The sequence below is a fragment of the Asparagus officinalis genome, chromosome 1 (genome assembly GCF_001876935.1).
Source record: "Asparagus officinalis chromosome 1, Aspof.V1, whole genome shotgun sequence".
Lineage (NCBI taxonomy): Eukaryota > Viridiplantae > Streptophyta > Magnoliopsida > Asparagales > Asparagaceae > Asparagus > Asparagus officinalis.
Window position 1 is genome coordinate 125,824,589 of NC_033794.1, and position 22,934 is coordinate 125,847,522.

The window sequence follows — 22,934 nt, forward strand, 5'->3', positions numbered from 1 at the left end:
CGGAAGAATGTTAAATGTAATATTCTTAGGGATAACCCCGATTATTATGGACAGAATGATAAATACTAAACTCCTATTATGGTTTTTAAATACTCTTTTGCTGAGATGAGATTCGATCACTTCTTTAGATCAATCTTCCCTCGCAAAACCCCACTTGGTCAAACCTTTAAACAGTTAGGACCAAAGCCAAAATTCCCTCTTGATTCGTTCCATGAACGAGAGGTCCACAAATTGAACGATCCAACCTTTAAACAGTTAGGATCGTCTCAAACTCCCATTTGGTCAAACCTTTAAACAGTTAGGACCAAAGCCAAAATCCCCTCTCGATTCGTTCCATGAACGAGAGGTCCACAAATTGAACGATCAAACCTTTAAACAGTTAGGATCGTCTCAAATTCCTATTTTGGTCAAACCTTTAAACAGTTAGGACCAAAGCCAAAATCCCCTCTCGATTCGTTCCATGAACGAGAGGTCCACAAATTGAATGATCAAACCTTTAAACAGTTAGGATCATCTCAGAACTCCCACTTGGTCAAACCTTACTACAGTTAGGACCAAAACCAAAATCCCCTTTCGATTCCTTCCATGAACGAGAGGTCCAGTTTCGATTTAGGACCAAAACCAAAATCCCCTTTCGATTCCTTCCATGAACGAGAGGTCCAGCTTCGATTTGTGCAATCAAAACTATAAAAGTTAAGATTGCTTCCAATCTCAATTGATCAAACCTTATTCAGATTCTCTGAATAGAAATCCCAATTTAAATTTCCTTTGTACCAGGAGATAGAATATAAAATTCTTCCTCTCCGATTCCGGGTTCATCTCTACCAACAAACAAGAGACCAGGAGATAGAATATAAAATTTTTCCTCTCCATCATCGGGTTCATCTCTACCAACAAACAAGAGACCAGGAGATAGAATATAAAATTCTTCCTCTCCATCATCGGGTTCATCTCTACCAACAAACAAGAGACCAGGAGATAGAATATAAAATTCTTCCTCTCCATCATCGGGTTCATCTCTACCAACAAACAAGAGACCAGGAGATAGAATATAAAATTCTTCCTCTCCATCATCGGGTTCATCTCTACCAACAAACAAGAGACCAGGAGATAGAATATAAAATTCTTCCTCTCCATCATCGGGTTCATCTCTACCAACAAACAAGAGACCAGGAGATAGAATATAAAATTCTTCCTCTCCATCAGATTGTGGTCCTAACTGTAGGAAGGTTTGACCAAGTGAGAGTGGAAGTGTGAGATGACCCTAACTTTTATAGGTTTGATCACTCAATTTGTGGACATCTCTGTAGGCGTCAAAAAATGCTGAAAGATATCCAAATACAGCTCAAGAGGAAATCATCCAAAAAGGCAAAAGAACACAAGTATAGACTGTCTCACAGGCGAGACAGTCTTTACTGTCTCACCTGGCGAGACAGTCTTTACTGTCTCGCCCGGCGAGACAGACTTTTACTGTCTCGCCCAGGCGAGACAGTTTTCACTGTCTCGCCCCCGCGAGACAGTTTTCACTGTCTCGCCCCTGCGAGACAGTATTTACTGTCTCGCCGTGCGAGACAGAATTTACTGTCTCGCACGTGAGACAGCTTTCAGATGGTCAAAACTACCTTTGTAACTGCCCTACACGTGGCCACTAACTGTTCAAGAACGTGGGAAACGTCGTGGGCGAGAATCACGTGGATAACTGCCAAAATAACGGAGTTTGAAACGTGGGAAAGCAGTTACATCGAAAACTGCCAGAAATATAGACAGTATTTTACTGTCTCGCTGGGCGAGACAGCAAATTGACTGTCTCGCTGGGCGAGACAGCAAACACTGTCTCGGCCAGCGAGACAGCAAACACTGTCTCGCCCGCCGAGACAGCATATGCTGTCTCGCGAGCACTGTTCATTCAGAGGGTTATAAATACCCCCCGAAGGCTATTTTCACAGGAGGCTTCCGGCAGAGGAGAGAGGCTGATCATAGGGAGCATTTCAGAACAATCCAGAGAGCAGAGGTGCTGATCTTACGGCCAATCCTTGATAATCAGGCTTTGACTTGATTTCAAGAAGAACGACTATCTTACATCGATAAGATATCGTTTCAATTTCTCACTTCGATAAACGAAGTCAGAATCATAAACCCCTCACGGTTCAATCAGAATCTGTGATTTGGTGGTCCACGAGTCAAAGCGCTCCCGGCACAGGCAAAGATCCCACAAAAGCAGTGATCCAAACAACGATCCTACGTTTATTTTCTCAAGAGTTGTAATTTTCTTTTTGTTGTGTAAAAGAGTCTTATAAAAAGGCTGTTTTCTTTGAATTTATTGTAATCGACCGAAGATATAATGAATTCGACAACGAAACCAACTTTTGGCGAAAACACCTTTGCCTTTACCTTTGCCTTTGCCTTGCTTTGCCTTTGCCTTTGCACATTTATGGTCATGTATATGTCCTAGTTTCTGCTAGGGCTCTAGGTATCTTTCCACAAGACAACATAGGAGACGGCCAAATCTCTACCCATGCATAGGTGAGTTCTTTAGACATGTTTCCTATCAAACGTCTCACATCCGAAATGCTTTGAACTCATTAAGGCTTAAGAGCCATCCTCTCTCATGATAGGATTCTAGGTGAGTCCTTTAGGTGTGTTTTCTATCTAACACCCCACATCCGAAATGCTTTGGACTCATTAAGATTTAACAACCATCCCATTTACATGATAGGATCCTAGGTGAAAAGATCAAAGTTTTACCCGGTTAATTCAGCCAGGTAAGGATAGTACTAGAAGGAGATCAAAAATTAATGAAGTACATCGTTCCTTGCGGAGCGCGTTACGCAACCCCCAAACATTACCTTAGCACCAACTAATCCAAGAAAATTTGAACCCTTTCACTTGTAAATCTTACTTGACTTTTGAACCATTTATCTTGTTATTAGTAGCATAAGCTTTGAACTAATAACTAGATGTAAATGGTAAGTATTTGTAAGACTCACCAAACTTTGTAAATCTTACTTGACTTTTGAACCAAATATATTATCATTAGTAGCATAAGCTTTGAACTAAAAACTTGATATAAATGGTAAGTATTTGTAAGACTTACAAAACTTTGAGACTCATTCCAGCATACATCCTTTTGACTATGTCCTTTTTCAGACCCTTAGTCAAAGGATCAGCCACATTCTCTGAAGATCGGACGTCAATCACCGAGATAACTCCTTGGCAAATGAGTTCTCTCAAATAGTCATGCTTCAGAATGATCCGTTTCTTTCTTCATTGAACATCGAGTTCGCTGCCACAGCACTCGTCGCTTGATTATCACAATAGATAGTAATTGCCCCTTGCAATTCTGTCAACGGAATGTCTCGGAGAAAATAACTGAGTCATTCAGCTTCATCTCCTGCAGCACAGAGTGCGAAGAACTCAGATTTCATCGATAACTATGCAATCATGGTCTGCTTCTTAGACTTCCACGAGACGACAGCTTCACCCATAGTAAAGACAAAACCTTCAGTAGACTTGCACTCATCTGGTTCTGAGCACCAGCTCGCATTTGAATAGCCTTCGATTATACCCGAATATCCAGTGTAGAATAGGCTCGGACCTGTAGTTCCTTTCAAGTATCTCATCAATCTCTGGACAGCATCTCAATGAAGCTTTTCAGGATTACTTGTGAACCTACTAAGCATTCCTACAGCGAATGTTATATCTGGTCTTGTGCAGCTCATCGCATACATAAGACTTCCAATAATCTTTGAGTACCTTAGCTGCTCTATTGGTCTTCCAGTGTTCGGTCGAATCTTTTTGTTGTAATCGTATGGCATTGATAATTCTGACAAGTCATTGTAGTCATACTTTCTTAGCATGCTCTCGACATAATGCGACTGAGACAATTTAATACCCTCTTCAGAGTATATGATTTTGATTCCGAGAATCACGTCCACAGTTCCAAGGTCCTTCATGCTGAACTGTGCTGAAAAAATTTCTTGGTAGATATCATTATCTCCAAATCACTCCCAATGATGAGCATATCATCCACATAGAGGCAGATGACCACCACATAGAAGCAGAAGTGATCATCTCTAGCCCAAGAGACTTCAGATTCAGAATCTTCTTCAGAGTCAGGTTTTTCCTCAGAAACCACATAGTATATTTTCAGGAGTTGCATCCCGAAGATTAGTTTCTGACGCCATGCGTTGAAGTTAGAACCGTCAAAGTTCTCAAACTTAAGATAGTCCACTCCAATAGTCCTCGCAGGATCCATGGTAGATCAAATTAATGTTTTAAGATTGTTAACGCCTGTGGTTAAATCTGGAATAATACAGATATATAACAACAAAATATATCTGTATTATTCCATATTTAACCACAGGCGCCAACAATTTTTTATCTTGAAATATTTCTCTATGAAAATTCAGTTCTTGCATGATCATCTATATTGAAGAATTATGTGTGTTGTCTGCACCTAACTTCACTCGGGCATGTGCATCGCATTGCGCCTTGCACATGTGCGCCTAAAGGGATTTTGCGCCCGCATTGCTCCTCACGCATTGATAACACTATTCTTAACATGTTGCAAAAGGATGGGTAGAAATCCAACTTTGCCCAAGGGAAAAAAGTAATGTAAGAAACATGGTTCTTTTGTTTTCTCTCAGATAGTCACGAACAGAAGCATCGCATATCGGCTCTTCAACCTGGCATTGCCCTCCTTCTCCCCATCCTATCCATTTTGGTACGAAAATCTCTTCGTTATGTATATTTTCTAGATCTATGATTTACATTGATTTTTTTTTTTCAACAAATGGATATAAATTATAATATTATATATATTTGGTGTTATATCAATGATACGAAAATTTCATGGTTAAATAGATATTATAAGTTTTCTATGATTGCATTTTGTTAAATGAATAGGGTTGTTTATTGTATCATGACATTGGGTGGTATGTCTATTTTTTAGGCAAGGTCATGCCAAATGTAGTAATACAATATTAGTTGACATGACAGACGGCAAAAAAGATCATTCTAGTTATGCTATTAGTTCCAAGACTCTTAACAATCATAATCTTCCGCACAAAAAAAACACTGGTCTTGACTATTTTAAGTTAGCCTGACTGTTAGTCCACTTGAAAACAAACACTGAACTGAGCTCAAATAGTCACAAGATGTGCCAGGGCTATACTACTCCCAGGATAATAAAATCTCAGGCTAACAAGTATTACTTCTATTACTTCCTAATTCATAATTTTGATCTAGTTTTTACTTCTAATACTCGTGGTTTCGGGGAGGAAAAAGTCTATTACCTTTCCTAATTACAATGTTGCAAACCAAATAATTGATATACAAATCTGACGCTATCTCCACACAGCCAAACATTATGTTGTCCTCAATTCCTAACCAAAACCCAACCAGATCCCAACATCATCTAGGGTTTCGTCGAGAAAATTACCGAACGGCGAGATTGGTTATATAAACCACAGACGGCGTGTTCTCCTGGAAAAGCCTGACGGTGGCGAGCTCGTCGGTCTGCAACTTCCTCGGCGGCGTCACCACGAACGCCGAGGCGGGGCCCACGTCGGCGACGAAGATGCCGATCGAGATGGCGATCGAAGCCGCGAGAACAACGGCGGAGTCGAGGACGGAAGACAAAAGGTCGCCTTTTCCGGTCTTGGAGGAGACAGAAGATGAAGAGGCGAGGATTTTGAAAGAGGAGGGTTTGGGGGACTGGAGAATGAATTTGGAGGAGGGGAGGGGTCTAAATGTAAGAAAAGATTTGTGAAGGGGAGGAGAGCAGCGGGAGAGGGAGAGGGGAGAGCAAGTAGCAGCGGCCATTCTTTTGGGCTCCTGATTTTATGGGAGTGGATATCATAATAAGAAGAGATTTATTTCTTCTTTCCTTTTTCTTACTTTTTATTTTCTTTTTTTAGGATTTTTTAATTTTTATGCTATTGGATGAGAGCTGATGTGCTCTTTTCATGTGGAGTTGTTGGTGATTCTGCGTCTAGGGACATCTAGTGATCACTGGCTTGCTCCAAAGATTTGGAGAAAATTTTAAAAAATGGAAGTATCCATTTCTAAAGTTTCCATCTTCTTTTTTTTAGTTGTTTCCCTTTGCATATTTTTGGTGGGATACAATGGAGTTTTTTTTTTTTTTTTTGCTATTTATTTTACCTGTTGGATTGCTTTCTATATTGGTAGAACTATTTCTAGTTATCTTGTTATGACTTTTTCTAACGGGTGTCCATGGGCACTCACTACAAGATCAGAGAGATTGAGAGAAATGAATAGCAATGAGCCTCCTGATTTACCCTAATTTCTCTCTTTACCTCTCCTCTCTCTATCTCTCTCATCTCTTGATAAGTGCCCACGGGCACCCGTTAGACAAACCTCTTTTGTTATTTACATGGGTTTCTGTAATTTTTTTGGATCTAGACCCTTTCCAATTAGGTGTTAATTGGAAATGGTCCAATTACCTTATTAATCATTACCGTTTATTCCAACTTCAATGGATAAGATGATTTCTATTGAAAGTTGCTATTGTGTTGAAAATTACTATCGTAAAAAACTAATTATAATTGTGGAAATTCTACGTGTCATCATCTCATCCCTAGAATTTGGAGTGGATATTAAATGTTAAAGTAATTAGACTCCCTCCAATTACCACCTATTTTTACATGGTGAATATTGTTAAGCGTAAAGGCTATCACTATTAGATACCAAAAGAGTATCGGACACGTGCAAAATATGACAACTATCAGTATGTTTTAACTGATTCTAATTGTTCTTTGAGATTGGACTAGGCTACTATTAATAACATCTAACAACGGCTGGTTACTCGTTGATTGCTAAGGTTGGACTAGGCTAAGGATGAAAATAGAGTAAAGCGAGGTTTGTCAGATTTTGTTATTGGAATTCCTCTCTCTTTCCAACAAACAGAAAGGGTTAGAATTTTGAAGACATCTAGTTTCTATCCTTTTTTGTGAATCGGAAAATATTTCATCTCTTTTATGTTTTGTTTTGTGATTGATCGGTTGGTTGGGACTTGGGAGAGTCTTGAAATATCAATGATCAATTAAACTAGGGGTGGGCAAAAACCGAAACAAACCGGTTCAACCGAAAAAACCGCCCGAAAAAACGGATCGGTTAACCGAACCGAATTAAATGGATGAGAAGAAGTCTCTAAACCGCCCGAACCGAATTAAACCGGTCTGGATCCGGTTTGAACCCCTGAACCGCCCAAAAAAAACCGAACCGAATTCTTAAACAAAAAGTAGCTGCGAGCCTTGGGTGTGAAGAAAATTTATGGCTGAATGTTTAGCATTTAAGAATTGTGGGGTGGAGTTTATACTAACATATATTTGAGTACGCTGATATAGTTAAGTGAGATTTCCGTAAATCAATACAAGATGTTGAGGTTGAAGGATAAATTTAGTGTTTTGGTCAAATTTCAGTGATAACATGAATACAGCTTGCTGGTGCTGGATATCAAATTAACCTATAGTATAGGCTGTCAAGGATATAAGATAATTCTTGATGAGAAAAAGACAGCTAAAAATTAACGAAAATCATCAAAAGGTGTGTGTGCCTGCCAAACATTGTTCTTTCTCTAAAAAATGCTACATAATTACATGGTCCTCCTAGTGTATTAAGCTAGTTATATTCAGATCATACAATTTAATTAAGTGCCTTAGTACAGTTTTGATTGTTTCTTTTCAGTTTTGATTGCTTCTTTTCAGTTTTGGATATAACTAAAACTTACCCAGATTTTTGTGAAATCGAGTTAATTCGGTTCAAAACCGAAACCGAACCGAACCGAACCGAATTTCGGTTGGGCCGAATATTCGGATGAAGGGGAAAAAATCTGGATCTGGATGAGAGTTTTGAGAATCCGAAAAATTCGGATTGGATGCGGATTGGGCTTAAAACCGAACCGAACCGAATACGCCCAGCCCTAAATTAAACTTCAAAGAGGAGATCAAACAGGAAGAAGGAAGAAGATTAGTAATGGGTATTAGTGTTGCTTTATCCTTGTTAGTTTTTGTGAAATGTTTTCCAAAAGCTAAGCGAAGTTTTAAGCAACATGTATGCAATCTTATACATTCATATTACAAAAATACATTGTAATCTAGTGGTTAACTTCTTTTTGAACCAAGTCATAAGCCGAGAGTTCTGAGGCTTTGCCTGGACAATATTAAATTGGATAATCCCCCATAAGCATAAATTTGGACTTGGAATTGGGCCGTGTATTGGGACTAATCGGGGTCAGGTGCTAATTGTTAGAACTTTGTTCGGGGAGAACGTTGTTCGCTTAGGTGCTAATTGTTAAAACTTTGTTCGGGGAGAACGTTGTTCGTGCGATATCTTTTGTTTGATCAATAGCAAACTCTCATTTGGCATTAATAAGCTTGCTGATTTCAGCCATGGAGAAGAGATTAATAACAAGAGAAAGAGAGGATTTTGCACAAGCTTGTGAAATCAAATTCTAGGGTTTCAGAGAGAGTGTGCGTTAGAATTTGATTCCTTGAGCCTCGTTCAACTTCTTGTCATCGCGCTCAACATCGGAAGATCGTTTCAACGAGGAGGAGTGCCCTTTGCGTTCAACTTCAATATCGCTTCTTCAAGGATCATCGTCGATATTGGTTTGAAGAATGATTTGTTTTAAAAGGGCTATAAGATCTTTTAAATTGTGCTTTAATTATTTTTTAGGGCTGGTTTTGCATTTCAATATTGTGAGTTTGATGACGTACTCAAGCTTGGGTAATTGAGGGTTGACGTGCTCAAGCTAGGATAATTGAGTGTGGCTAGTGAGGAATGGTTTTCTTCTGGTCATTGACTGGTTTCAGGTTGATTTCAGAATCCTATTTGTAAAGCCTATTGAATCATGTTGTGATTCGAGGAAAACTCCTGCTATAGTGAAGAAGGCCCTTCGCGAGTAGGAAGAGTGAACATAGGATTTTGATCCGAACCACTATAAAATTCTCATGTGTTCCAGTGTTGGTTGCTCTTAGTTTTTTGGTTTTTATTTTTCGCTACATATTCTTGGTTTATCCGAAAATTTTGTAGCAATCCTATTCACCCCCCTCTCTCCTGGGTTTGCATCCCGTTTTCAACACTAATGGTGGACGCAATTCGGTTGGGATCCTGTGCAGTAGGTCGAAACTTGCTTCAGGTTCAACATTGAAGGATTTCAGGGAACTTCCTTTATTTTGTTCTCTTTGTCAACTTAGCAAGGTAACCTGTCTCAGATACATCCGGAGTATTTTTTTGGCGAAAACTTCTCTGTCAAATTAGCAAGGTAACCTGTCTTAGAAACTTCAGAGTATTTTTGGGCAAAAACTTCAAGGGTATTAAATTTAAAAATCGATGAAATGGAATCAAAGTGCAGTTAAGCTAAATAATAATAATAATAATAACAATAACACTACATGTAAATGCCACTTGATTTTTCCAGAACATGAAACAGACCAAAATTGATGTTCCGCCTGCTTGAATTTCGACTGCTAGATCAAAAAGTGGCAAATAGAAATCCTGAGATACCTTAAATTATATCCATATGTATTGCATCTTTTATATTACATTGCTGAATATGGAAATAGTCATTGCCAGTTAATCAATAACAAGTCCCCGAAAACAATTTCAAGGGCTCTTCATGATATTTCTTTGTCTAAAACATACTTTTGTGCAGGAGATTATATTAGCAGAGTTATCTATCTTTACATTGATCAGAATATGTTCGATGAAGAATGGCTGGTAAATTATAATTACATGTCCAAATTCAGCAAAGTTCTATTTTTTCCGAACATTGAGTGAAAACATGTACATTAAAAAATAAAAATAAAAAGCTCCCCCTCATGGAATTGGATATATGACAACTTTTCCAGTAGCTCTGCCAGTTTCAAGGTAAGAGAATGCGTCTACCAGTTTTGAGAACGGGAAAGGACCCTTCGGATCTATAACCGGCTTAATCTTTCCACTCTCAAGAAAAGGGTTAAGCTTTGTCAATGCAGCTCCATCAGAAGTTACTACAAATCTGAAGCCTGGAGGCGAGACTGCACCGGTCAATACCACCACACTTCCGCCTTCTTTCACTGCCTTCACTGCTTTTTCTCCTTGCCCTGTATTTAAGATTACACGAAAACATCGCTTAATGAATTAACCAAACTCACAGTATAAAAAGAGTTATTGCCATGGTTGCATTTTTTGAGATTCATCCTCAATGCATGCCCACATGTATCGGTTACTAATGGACTGTCTGTGGCAGAAGAGATAGTTCTGAGTAAATGTAAGTTCTCAATGACCAAGCTATACACTTTACAGATTTTTTTGGTGTACAACTCTTGCAATCATGCATATTTGCAAAACTATTCACAAATCTCAATATTTGCAAAACTACCCTCAAAACCATCGACTTGTTATGGCGAGTAATTATTTGACTATTTTGTTGATGCATTTACAGTGCAATCAAAAATTAGCCTATCGGAGTTGATGATTTGGGGGTATTTTTCCGAACTTGATGATTTGGGGGATAGTTTTGCAAATATGCATGATTTCAGGGTATATATACACAAAATCCAAACTTGATTGCCTCAACATCTTATCCTTGCGTAACAAAGATGATGAATGTTTACACATCTTTCACAATAGAATGGGTAATGTTTAATGACAACATTTGTCACACGATTGTATCTTTCAGTTAAACATTTAGTAGTTAGTAGAAAAAAAATGAAATTTGCTTCAAACTCATCACATAATGTTAATCATAGGATTATTAAACTTTCAAAGGAACTCACTACCATTTAGAAATAAGCTTCAGTTAGGTATCTGATTCAATAGCAAACAATATTTCTCTATTAATTTTAGTTCGAAAAAAAAGATACCTAATTTCTAATTCACAAGACGAGCATTCTATCTTACCAACGGTGTCATAAACCACATCAAATTTCTCTGTAAGTTCCTCAAAGTTTTCCTTGGTGTAATCGATTGCCAAATCAACTCCAAGACTCTTCAAAAGCTCAATCTTCCCAGTGCTTGCTGTGGCTGCTACTTTTGATGCCCCAAAAACTTGTTTTGCTAGCTGAGCAAGGAAAGGAATGTGAGGCTTCCATCTTAATGGAGTTTATTATATGATGATGCAGGAATTATATTTCACTCGACAGATAAAGATACAAGGTAAGCTGTGATACTGTCAAAGCACAAATTAATGATGAACTGCTGTTTATGGACTTCGGAAGAGTAAAAAGCCGAGGTTTAGTAAATCAAAGGTTGATGTATGTTTAAAGATTAACACATTATCCATAGGTTATATGATAAGATATCTTTAAGCAATTCACCAAAATGGACATTACTGAAAACAGATAACTGGAGTTGACAGGATTTCTGTCAGGAACATTGCTGGATTCACATTTAGGAACCGAACATATCTCATTGCAGTGTAAATCTACAATCTAGATTTGTATCTTTTGGCATCCTTCAATCATTGATCAGGCTGTTTATGGGCAAGACTCGCAATGAACGATCTTCTATTCAAGTATTAATCTAATGTCTTATATTTCATAGAAAACAAACTAGGACTATTTTTTTCCACTGCGTGATCTTTCTGTTATGAGTATGTAGATCTATTTGATTACCTGTGCTAGATGCTAGTTCACTAGAAGTCTACAATATCATTGACATTCCATCTAACGTAGCCTTCCGATGCACTAACTGGTAAGTCGAAGTATATTCGATTAACTTCAGAGTCTTGACATAACGGAAAGGGATTTAACGAACTGACATGTCAAACCAACTTCCAAAATGTAATGTGATAAGGGTTAATTGCATATGGACCCCCTACCCTATAGTATAGTTGCTTTGAACTTCCTACCCTGCAGTTTCATGTATGCAGATAGGCCTCCTGGGTGAATTTTTTTTGACTCTTTTAACCTGAGATAGGCTCCCTAGTTATACTCAAGGGCATTATCTGCCAAATTTCACCCAGGTAAAAGAGTCAAAAAAATTTAACCTGGGGGTCTATCTGCAACAATGAAACTAGAGAGGTAGTAGTTCGAAACATCAATACGACTAGGGCCGGGTATGCGTGCAGTTAAACCTAATCCCGTTACCTGAACCACCAAGGATCCAACTCCACCTGCACCACCCAACACAAGAATAGATTTACCGGCAGAAAACCCAGCTTTCTCAAGGCCTTCATTTGCTGTTTCAATAGCAAGAGGAAGTCCAGCGGCTTGAGCAAAGTCGAGATTCTTTGGCTTTAAAGCTATAAGCTTCTCCTCGACAGAGGTATATTCAGCAAGAGATCCAAACTGCTTAGGATCCTCGAGTGCTTTTTCGTTTATGTTTCCATAAACTTCATCACCTTCTTTTAGACCCTTCACTCGGTTGCCCACCTTAACAACTACGCCGGCCACATCATAACCTGGAACGGTCTGCAGAAAATTCTATCTGTTAAATGGAAGAATAAAGTCCATTTTTTTTTTGTTTCTGTGGCTTAATTTATCTCAAGTGTTGTTCTATGTCGCTTAGTGTAACGGAGTTTTGTATGAATTGAGAGATCAGATATGCTGTAAATAATCTTTTAACAGAATGGAACTGTGTATACACGTTCACCATCATGGGCTGAGTAAAAAAAAAAACTGAGGTACTATAAAATGCCAGGTTTCTGTCCATTTTTTAGGATGTTACTCGAAGTGTGGTAGGCTTGTAGCATCTGTATAGCGTCATGCAGTTAGCAGCATTGAGCAGCTTGAAATCACTGGCAGCAGTTTCTTTACTTTTTCTTTAAAAAAAATAAATTATAACCCTCACCACAACCTGAAAGTTTCAGTGTAGTATCAGGGACCTTTAACTTGGTAATCCCCGGTTCGAATATTACTAGTTCTTTGAATCCAGATCCCTGCCTATAAAAGGACAATAAACCGCAAGGCGCGTTAGAATACAAAACTAGTATGATGTTATAACCCTAACCATCACCACAACTTCGGAGTTTTGGCGCGGCGGCGGGGACCCGTGACACTTTTGAAGGCCATTATTCAGTGTTCTCGTTTGAGTATATATTGATCCATTAGTTCGTTGCTTAGCAAAAAAATTATTTCAATAATGCAAAAATAGCTGAAAACCAACTACCCATTATCTGAAAAAGAACAATTTTTCAAAACAACCCCATTTCTTTTTTTAATTTTTAAAATCGGTCCTTTTTTTTATTTACCAAACCGATCCGTTTTTTGCCACGTCAGACTAATAAATTTCCTAAAGTTGTCAACCCGAACTACTTAGGACATAATTTTTTAGGGTTTAAGGTTTCTAATTGAGGGTTAACACCCTCCTAAATAGGAGGGTTAGTAACCCGACTGTTTAGGAAAGTGATTAGATTGACGTGGCAAAAAAACGGGTCGGTTTTGGTAAATAAAAAAATGATTGATTTTAAAAATTAAAAAACAAAATGGGGCTGTTTTGAAAAAATTGTTCATCTGAAAAATTGAAGAGAAGAGAGAGAGAGAGAGAGGAAGCTCACGGGTAAAGGAGAATCGGTGGCCTTAAACTTCCCAAGCCTCCTCTTAAAATCCACAGGGTTAAGGGCCGCAGCCGCAACCTTGACGAGCACCTGGTCCTCCTCCACCGCAGGGACCGAGACCCCCTCGTCAAATCTCAGGACGCTGGCGCCCCCGTACTCGTCGTAGACCCAGGCCTTCATCTTTGAGGGGACGACCGTGGAGCCCACAGCAGAGGCTGTCTCGGTCTGTGATGAGCTGCTTGCAGAGACCACCCAATGCTGCTGCTCGCGGCGTCTGCTGGTTATGTTAATCCTCCCGGGGCTGAGGTCGGTGGCGGTGAGTTTTGGCGGCGGAGTTGTTGAGAGGGAGCGGCGGAGTGAGGACGGCGGCGCTTCCTTGTTTTCCACGGCTACCGATGACGCTTTATCTCCTGCTTGTGTTGAGCGACCATACTAAATAAAATCCATGTCGCCTACGGTTATCCTGCGGTGAGGATAAGCGGTTGCTCTCACCAGGCCTTCGGGTTTCTGATTCTTGGAGTTGGGTACTTTTACTTACAAGTTGGTCTTGAATAGGGCCGGCCGAACGCCAGGAACAGGCTGTGTTGGGCGCTCTGGGAAGAGATCGGGCCTCTTTTTTTGTCGACAAAACATGAAACTCGAATTAGAGTTTCTCCGCGATCCTAGTATGCTTCTCAGGTCGGAAGTGATCCGAAGGTCAAATTGTAACTAGGAGGTCGCGTTCGTCCTGATACGGCTTTCGCATATATACTCATCGTAATACGATATCTCTTATCCCAATCTTCGGATACGATCACAGATGCGAATATAGCTTGGTAAGGAAAATTCACATTTATGTCCGCTGAAATTGGATACGGTTACGGATATAGATGCGGGTATGCACACGAATAAAAAAACGGATATTAGAAAACTAGATATTATTAAGAACAACATAGTTCGTGTGATACAAAAGAGGTCGTTAATATGTCCATTATAACTGAAAAGCTGAGATTAGACACCTTGATCATCGAAATTAACCACAAATTCATAATATGAGAATTGAAACTATCATAAGAACATGACTAATATGTATTCGGATATTTCGGACACAGATACAGATATTTCACTGCAAAACCATATCCGTAACTATATCCTATCGGTTATAGATTTTAGTTAACCATATTTGTATCCTAACGGATACAGTTACGGATATTTCCTCGGATATTGATACGGTTTAGCACGCCTAATTGTAACCTTAGCATCACTTTTTGGAACTTACTGCCCCTCTAGTCTTTTTCCTAGAAAGACCGGCAGAGGGGTTTTTCCCCCCTCTGTTACCATCCGGGGGGGTTTATTTGTCAAAAAATAATTTTGTCTCCCTCTGAAGGTAAAAAAAAAGTCAAGAAATTATCATTCTGGAGCCTATCTACCGGAATAAAAATAGCGAAGAAGTAACTTCAAATCTGCAATCAACCTTAACTTTTATTTAATCAAAGTTAAACTTTTAGTCTCAATCAAATTAGTATTATAACGATGGGTTTGACAAGTCTCAATCAAATCAGTATTATAACGGTGGTTTGGTAACTCGTCCAAAACTAGGTCTGGATAAGTTGTGGCACATTTATATCCTAAATCAATTCTTGTTCGGAACATTGGGAGCAGTTCCCCGAATTAAAATTGATTTAATGGCCAAATTTTCGCCTACAAATATTGGGGCAATTTTAGCATAGTTTTTTTTCCCCAAATAGAAAAGCACCCAAAATTGGATCATCACCTCTTCTCTAGTTTTATATAGGATTGTCAAAAACACCCGGACTCTGACTACAATGCAATCTATAATCAACAGTGTCAACTCTCACATTTCAATGTTACAGATTTGCTTACGTTAGCCTGTATTTCTGAACTCTTGCAAGGGAACCAGGTGGATCTACTTACACCATCACTCTAGTTTGTTGGGCTAAATTACTCCATTATTGATGTCCATTCATTTGTGGTGGGCATCAGTAGGCCTGTCCAAACGGGCCGGTCACTGGGTAGGTCCGGTCATTTTTTTTAATTTTAAGAGTAAATAACAATAAATTAAGCAAAATTTTGATAAAAATCACTCATATTATTAACCACTTGTAATTATATAATTTACAAATACAAAAAATCATAGAAATTAAGATGATAAAAATAAATTATTTATTAATAATCATTTAATCACTAACAATTACAAACTTATTTTTAGAATTTGCCGCATTACAATAGATGAATACATCCCAACTAGGTTGACACCTACCCATCTATATCACTATCATTTACAACTCTTTCCAAAATAATTTATCACAATTTTTTAGCTAATAAATAAAAATTACAAACTAATAAATAATTTCTACTCTATCCGTTATTCCCAACTCTTCAAGTTTATCTTTAATACTAGCCATCCAATCGATGCCTTGAGTTCTCTTCTCGTACCTCCACCAATCTTGTAGGCATATTACCGCTTGTACGGTATACGAATCTAACGGTGTCCAGTGGTTATCGATCAAACGTCCTGCTGTGCTGAAGGCGGATTCCGAAGCTACTGTGAAAACCTGTACTGTTAGTAAGTCACGAGCCATGATGGAAAGTATAGGATATGAAACTGTTCCATATACTCTTCACTATTGTAAAATATCAAAACTATTATTTTGAGTTTTAACTAAAGATGCACTTAAATATTGTTTAATTTTAGATATTTCCATTGATGATCTAGATCCAGATCCACTAATTAGCTGAGTTATCGATAATTCCCTATCAAAACTCTTACTTTTGCCCTGACTTGAACTCGTAGAAGCAGAAGTTGTAGATTAATGTGTATTTACACTATATCTAGCTGCATACTCATCATATAATTTTTAAAAATAAATTCTAATAGTATTATGATAAGTAAGAGGAGTAATAGTTTGATCATCATCAGTGTCTATTATCATGTTACCATACAAATAATTTAACAAATTTCGAAGGCCAACATCTTTCAAACATGGATCAATAAGAACCCCCAAGCCAAAAATAATATGAATAAACCAAAAATACTTATTAAATTTACTTTTTATTTGAAAAATCATATTTCCAAAAAAATTATCCATACGATAATTATTAAAAAAGTTTGGATATTTAAAACTTGTAAATCAACTTGAATAATAGTTGGATAATAACAACCAGATAATAACATAGTAGCATCATAAAAAAAACTTATAACATCTCTTTTACACTATATATAACTGATCATTCATCATCAGTTATTCCATACATATTACCAGAGCTAGAACTAGAAGTATAGAAAGCGATTAAATTATTTATAATTTCTTTATACTCTATTTCTATATTTAACATTGCCATATGGTCAACATCTTTTGGAATTAATCTGAGTTTAAAAAATTTTCTTTTACACAATTGTTTCCATCTTTTAAGTCTTTGTTAAGAAGCATTATGAGCATAAGCTATTGTCCTAGCCTTTTCTATCATAGATTTAATTTCACCAAATGCACTTTGAACAATTAAATTTAAAATATGTCACATACATCTAATATAAAAAATATCACAATGACATGGCAATAGCAAAGATGATTTGATATGATCAACATCTACATTATTATTACTTGCATTATCTAGTGAAAGAGAAAATAATTTTTCTGAAAATTTTAATTGTATAAGCTCTTCTATTATTAAGTTTGCAATATTAATACCACTATGTGGATCTTCAAATACAATAAAAATAACTTTTTTAAACATTTGCCAATTATCATCAATTCAATGTGTTGTGATACATAAATAACCAGTGTGTGCTCTAGATGTTCAAATATCAGAACTTAAAAAAAAAATTACAGTTTAAACTTTGAAAATAAGAAATTATTTTTGCTTGTTTCTCGTGATAATATTTCAAAATATCACGTTGATAAGTTTGAGGAGAAATTTTTTTTAAATACGGGATAAAAACCATTTGTAAAAATATCTACAAATTCATCATATTCTACTAATTTAAAAGGAATGTTTTTAAGAATAATAAGCCTGATAACGCATTTCCTGGCTCTAATTGCGTCATAGTTCCAACTACCGAGACTACCGAAAAATAAAGATTGAGAGAGTAAAGATTGTCGGATATCACATTGAGGCGTTGTCTGACCTTTGTTGTGTTTTTCTAAATGGCGTTTGAGGTGGTTGGTGCAGCTTTTATAATGAGCTTAGAAAATATGGCCGCACAACGCACACTTAGCCTTTTGGGTGAGAAACCTATTGTGTTGATCCCTGGTGACTTCTATCTTCTCGAAGAAGTTTCACACATCAAACATCGGCCTTTTAGGAGCTCTAGGTGCAGAATCATTGTCACCGGATTCGTGATCAACATCGGTAGGAGTAGGAGGAGTAATTGTTGCTCCTGTAATAGGAGTATTAAGACTCATTTTAACATCGGGAGTTGAGATTTGCCCTTCATAATCAGAGGAGGAAGCCATTTGATTGAAGAATTAGAGAGCAAAAGCGAGAATAAGAAAGTATTAGAGTATTAGAGAGAAGTAGATGAATTTTGGATGAGAAAAATAAATAAAAACTCTCTCTATTTATAGAGGCAACCCCCTAGCCAAATGACCAAAATACTCTCAAACTTTGGTTATTTTTTGACCGTTTTTAGGGTATTTTGGTCAAAATCACAAATATGGCCGTTAGGATTGGGCCGGCTCAGGCTGCCCGGCCAAACGGTCACGAATGTGACCGTTGGCCTCCCCATCGAGTCCGGGCATGGACCCGACCACCCCGGCCCGGTCCTTTTGCTGACCGGGCTGGGCCGGGTCCAGTGCGAACGTCGACGAAACGGCCAGGGCCGGGCTTTGACCCGGCTGGGTCCGGTCCGGGCATCAGGCCCAAATGGACAGCCCTAGGCATCGGCCTTTTGAGCCATACAAGCTGTCTGAAATTCGAATGAGCCTGGGGCTTAGTACTAAATCAGGCACATCACCCGTGTCTGCGTACAATATATGGGTAAATTTTCACAAACCTCCCCATAAGTTTGACCCCTCACTTTATAAATCATAGAAAATTTCCTGAACTTTCAAGATTATACTAATTCCTCTTCAACTATGAAATCATAAACAGCGTTAACGGGTAGAGTAAAAGGTCCAAAGTATAATTTGAAGAACAGCTAAAGTGAGTTTATGTTAGAGTTCATGCGCATCTTTGTGCGAATCCTCGAGGATTCACCAAAAAAGTAAAAAAAAAATTAAAAAAATATACTCTGCCCCAAATCTAGGTATATACTTTGCTCCAGACAACAAGGCTTTTGAAGAGAAGATAGGCGAAGAATATAGCAATGCTTTATAAAAAGTTTAAAAAAAAAGTAAAAGGGATAAGTGAAGGGACACGCACAAATAGAATAGAGGATTGCTCAAGTTTCCCAGGGTCCTTTGCAGGATGAGGCACAATAATTGATAAAGGATGCATGGACAGCGCATAACAAGGAGTCATCGCCAGCAAGCAATAACCAAAGTGAAGCTTTTGCTTTGAAAGCACTCACCGGCATCTACATTATGGTGGACTCATGATCAGAACCTAACAAATGTGGCATTATTGTCAAATTTTCGCTGTTCTTAGTTGAAGGAAGGATGGAAAAACCCTGAAAAAAAGTTATTATTAAAAAAAAAAGCTGCAAATTTCATACGGTCTATATTTTGGTGCAAAATCTGCCCAAAAGTTTCAAGCATGCGCTATGTAGATTCTGCTGAACTGCATAACTGTAAAGATATTTAAATCAACAAGACCAGAGAGAGAGAGAGAGAGAGAGAGAGAGAATTCCTCGTCAAACAAAAGCAATATAATTCAAAGAGAAGCAGAGAGAAATAATAGCTCAGGAAAATACATACAGTTACCAGTGCCCCAAGATAACAGATTTACATGCATTCAAACTCCCAATGTGCGCGAATCCTGTTAAACTTTGAAGATGGGCAGAAAAAAAATGAATTTTCATTGAATTTTGAAGTATACAGATTATTGTATGTATATCAATGTACAATAACACAAATTTCTCTTGACAAAAAAATATTAAAAAAATGTACAACATAAAATGTCAATTGTGTTTAATAAGTCCAACTGAAAAACTTGTAGGCTGAGATTATGGAGCTGAAAGCAAGAGCAAAAAATGCCAAGAATGACATGGCGATGGAGGCATCAATCATCTTTGTGAAATGATCACTTCCAAAGTCTAAAACCCAATCACCATTTCTAGAAGCCGCAGATGATGATGCAGATATTAAAAGGTAGGCTAGTATCTGCAACAATAGTTTAAATACCATTAATAATAAAAAGTACTTCACTGTTTAAAAGTAAAGCAGAATAAAGAGTTATCAGGTCCTGAAGCAGATTGGAGCATATAAGTTCATTTACTGGGCACAGCATTCTCTCCCATAATAGAACAGAAGAAAATATAAATGAAAACGTTTACTGAATGAACTAACCTTTATACAAGGAAGTAAAAGGTAGTAAATTCTTTTATTTCAAGAATAGTATTCTTATAGGAATTTTACTGGTTAAAATTTTCTTCTATTACATTTAATAACCTCTGCATAATGAGAGCAAAATATAGATTTTTAGTTATAGACGCTTACATTTTTTTTCATAATTTTTCAAATTGCAATAGTTAGCTTTTAGTTGCCAATGTATATATATAGCAGTGGTTTTTAGTTCCCAATGTATAGTGGACATTTATACATAACAAAGTAATTTGTTGCTTATTCACTTCATAATCTATGTACAACTGAAGAGTTTCTCATTAACACAGCACAAGAGTTCCAACATTTTGCCATGTTGGACTAACTATATGCAAACTTTAGATAAAGATGTAGATGAAAAAGGTTATCTAAGAATGCAAATACAGATGATGCAAGTAAAAGGGAAGAGAACAAAATTTGAAACACCCAATATTAATTAGAATGAAAATGTAGAACTTCTTGGTTAAGCTACTTACTCCACAATAACCAATAGATAGCACTGTCATAAAAGAATCTAAAAAACTTAATTAGCACACTGCACCAAAAATTGAACTTCAATAACAGTAACAGTAATGGAAAATGAACTTGCCTGATCCATGAAGAAGTTGAAGAAGTAACTAACTGGACGGCTCATGATAGGCTTTTTCATCATCTTGTGGTGGATTTGTGCATATCCCTGGAATAATGAGTACACGAACACAAGCACATTCACTGAAAGGCAATACCTGAACTCATGGGGAACAGAAAATTAGTTATAGTCATTAAACCAACTGATAGAAAAGGAAAATCTTTTTTTCCTTCTTCTGCATAAGAAAGAACTTGCACATTTCCTTACTACTCCTAACAACGAGATTACGCATTCTCACAAGAATTGTATCAGACCTTACCGAAATTCTCTATAACGGTCAAAAGAATCACCGTCCCAGCCAGAGGTCTTATCAGCTGCCATTACCGAAAATGATATCATACTAAGAATCAATGTCAAAATCCTAAGTCCAATTGCAGCTATTCTCATTGTCGGTTGCCTTGAAGTTCCTGACTCCACCCACATTGATCCTCTTCCTCCTCTCCCTCCAACATCTGATGTTGTTTCCCTTGAAACCATATGGTTTACTACCGGAACCATTGGAGATGTCGCTTTCTGTAATGACGGGTCATCTGCTGCTACATTTGAGAATGGTGATCGAAGAATAGATGCCACTGTCATCGGTCCTATCTGCAATATTATGGCATAATTTTTGATAACTTAGACACCGTAAATTTAAATAATAAAAATTTTGAGTATTTGTGAGAGAGAAGTTCAACCTTTGGATATTAAAGGCAAAAAATAATAGTACACGAAATCTATGTTTAGTAAAAGCATTTTGGTCTTTTGTTTTTAATCCTAAATAGCTTATGCATAAATTTTGGAAAAACTTTCTATGACTTGAATTTTTTTTCCTTTCTTTTCGTTTTTTAAAATTTTTAAATTTGAGTACTACCTAAGAAAGAGAAATTCAACCTTTAGATATTAGATACTAAAACATTATAAACCATTATAGTCCAATAACTAAGCCTGTCTCATGTAGTCATGTGAAAACGTTTTGGCCTTTTATTTCTAGGTAGTTTATGCACATATTTTGAAAAAACTTTCTATAACTTAGGACGATAATTTTTTGTAGAATTGGGAAACTTTCTTAGAAAGAAAAATTCAACCTTTAGATAATAAACTCTAAAAATTATATTACAATAAAGCATATGTTGTGTGCAAACATTTTGGCGTTCTATTTCCAAATTGTTTATGCATATTTTCTGAGGGAAAAACTTTTTATAAAATATAATAGAGCTTTGTAAAATTTGACTACTTCCTAAGAAAGGAAATTCATCCTTTAGATATTAAATACTAAAAGGTATCAGTATGATAACAAAGCCTATGTTGCATGAAAATATTTTGGCCTTCTATTGCTAAAGTCTAAATAGTTTATGCATTTTAGATCATATCCAGCAGTATCAATTTTCAAGTTCCTTGATACCTCCCTAGCATACCTCCCTCTGCCTATGAAAATAGGGTGTCATTGCTTATAACTTCTTTTTCCTTCTATCATTATAAATACCTCCCGTTTCGCCCGAGCTAGGATTGGCTAAGAATTCACTCATATATCTCCTTTAATCATCAAATTCCAAACGATTTTAAATATCTCGCTTATGTATTTAAAAAATTACTTTTGGTTTTGTTTTTCACATAAACAGGATATTCTGATAAACATCTTAATAAGATTTGAATTCTCATTTGCTCAATTTGGATATGGATGAATAATTTACAAAGGTATGCATCATTAATCAAGTTATAGCATTCTTTGTTTTTTCTGGGTGAAACTCATAAACAAATCGCCAACTTCGGGGTTTTTTTAAAATATATTTCCAAATAAAATCAGCAGAATATCTAACGAATATCACGCGTTGCAACTCACCGTTGGGGAACCGGTTACCGTATCCTTGTACCGCGGCGACGAAGCGGTAGGATTCTCCGCGTCGCGATGCGATGACCTAAAAGACGACACCGAACTGAACGAGTTCGTCTTCTCATACCTCGATTCCTTATCCTCCTTCGCTCCCCGCTGCGGTGAGCTCACCGGCGATCCGCTCAACGCCTCGTCTCTTAAACTCGCAGCACGAGGGACCACCGCCCAGCCATCTTTTGAGGAGGATCGGGACGGTGAGCTCACCGGAGATCCCGTCACCGCCTCGCCTCTTATACCCGCAGCTCTAGGAACCCTCACCGGGGATCCCGTCACCGCCTCGTCTCTTATACCCGCAGCTCTTGGAACCCTCGCCGGGGACCCCGTCACCGCCTCCTCTCTTATGCTCGCAGATCGAGGAACAGTCGCCCTGCTGTCTTTCGAAGATCGAGACGGTGAGCTCTCCGGAGATGCCGCAACCGCCGCGGCCTGTGGTATGCTCGCAGCTCGAGGCAC

The 22,934-nt window shown here is 37.7% G+C and overlaps 3 protein-coding genes across 4 annotated transcripts in view; all 3 read right to left on the bottom strand.

Moving 5' to 3' along the window:
• LOC109832690 (protease Do-like 1, chloroplastic) overlaps positions 1 to 5,869 on the bottom strand; it is a 27,379-nt gene extending 21,510 nt beyond the window's left edge. The window contains 1 exon segment of the mRNA XM_020400111.1: positions 5,441 to 5,869. Within this exon segment, the coding sequence (XP_020255700.1) occupies positions 5,441 to 5,823 (383 nt within the window). The 5' untranslated portion in view covers positions 5,824 to 5,869.
• On the bottom strand, positions 9,681 to 13,873 carry LOC109832753 (2-methylene-furan-3-one reductase). The gene is made up of 4 exons (XM_020400192.1): positions 13,502 to 13,873; positions 12,093 to 12,416; positions 10,906 to 11,065; positions 9,681 to 10,106 (listed from the first exon to the last, which is right to left on the bottom strand). The coding sequence occupies exons 1-4, from the start codon at positions 13,679 to 13,681 to the stop codon at positions 9,841 to 9,843; spliced, it is 930 nt and encodes a 309-aa protein (XP_020255781.1). The 5' UTR covers positions 13,682 to 13,873; the 3' UTR covers positions 9,681 to 9,840.
• LOC109832827 (CASP-like protein 4A3) overlaps positions 19,435 to 22,934 on the bottom strand; it is a 4,081-nt gene continuing 581 nt past the window's right edge. Inside the window, exons 2-6 of one of the 2 annotated variants that reach the window (XM_020400371.1) lie at positions 22,788 to 22,934; positions 22,431 to 22,733; positions 20,868 to 21,196; positions 20,570 to 20,705; positions 19,435 to 19,761 (exon numbers count right to left, since the gene is read on the bottom strand). In XM_020400371.1, the coding sequence (XP_020255960.1) occupies positions 19,570 to 19,761; positions 20,570 to 20,705; positions 20,868 to 21,196; positions 22,431 to 22,733; positions 22,788 to 22,934 (1,107 nt within the window). In that variant the 3' untranslated portion in view covers positions 19,435 to 19,569. Of the gene's footprint in view, positions 19,762 to 20,569; positions 20,706 to 20,867; positions 21,197 to 22,430 lie in introns of both variants that reach the window. The other variant, XM_020400305.1, reaches the window with a different exon arrangement.

What these genes read in the sequence shown, in the direction of transcription:
- LOC109832753 (XM_020400192.1), bottom strand. Translation starts at nt 13,681, where the DNA reads ATGAAGGCCTGGGTCTACGACGAGTACGGGGGCGCCAGCGTCCTGAGA. An exon ending in CCACCGATTCTCCTTTACCC is followed by an intron (nt 12,417 to 13,501) that starts GTGAGCTTCCTC and finishes AATTTTCTGCAG; the next exon opens with ACCGTTCCAGGTTATGATGT. An exon ending in TTGGATCCTTGGTGGTTCAG is followed by an intron (nt 11,066 to 12,092) that starts GTAACGGGATTA and finishes TTCCTTGCTCAG; the next exon opens with CTAGCAAAACAAGTTTTTGG.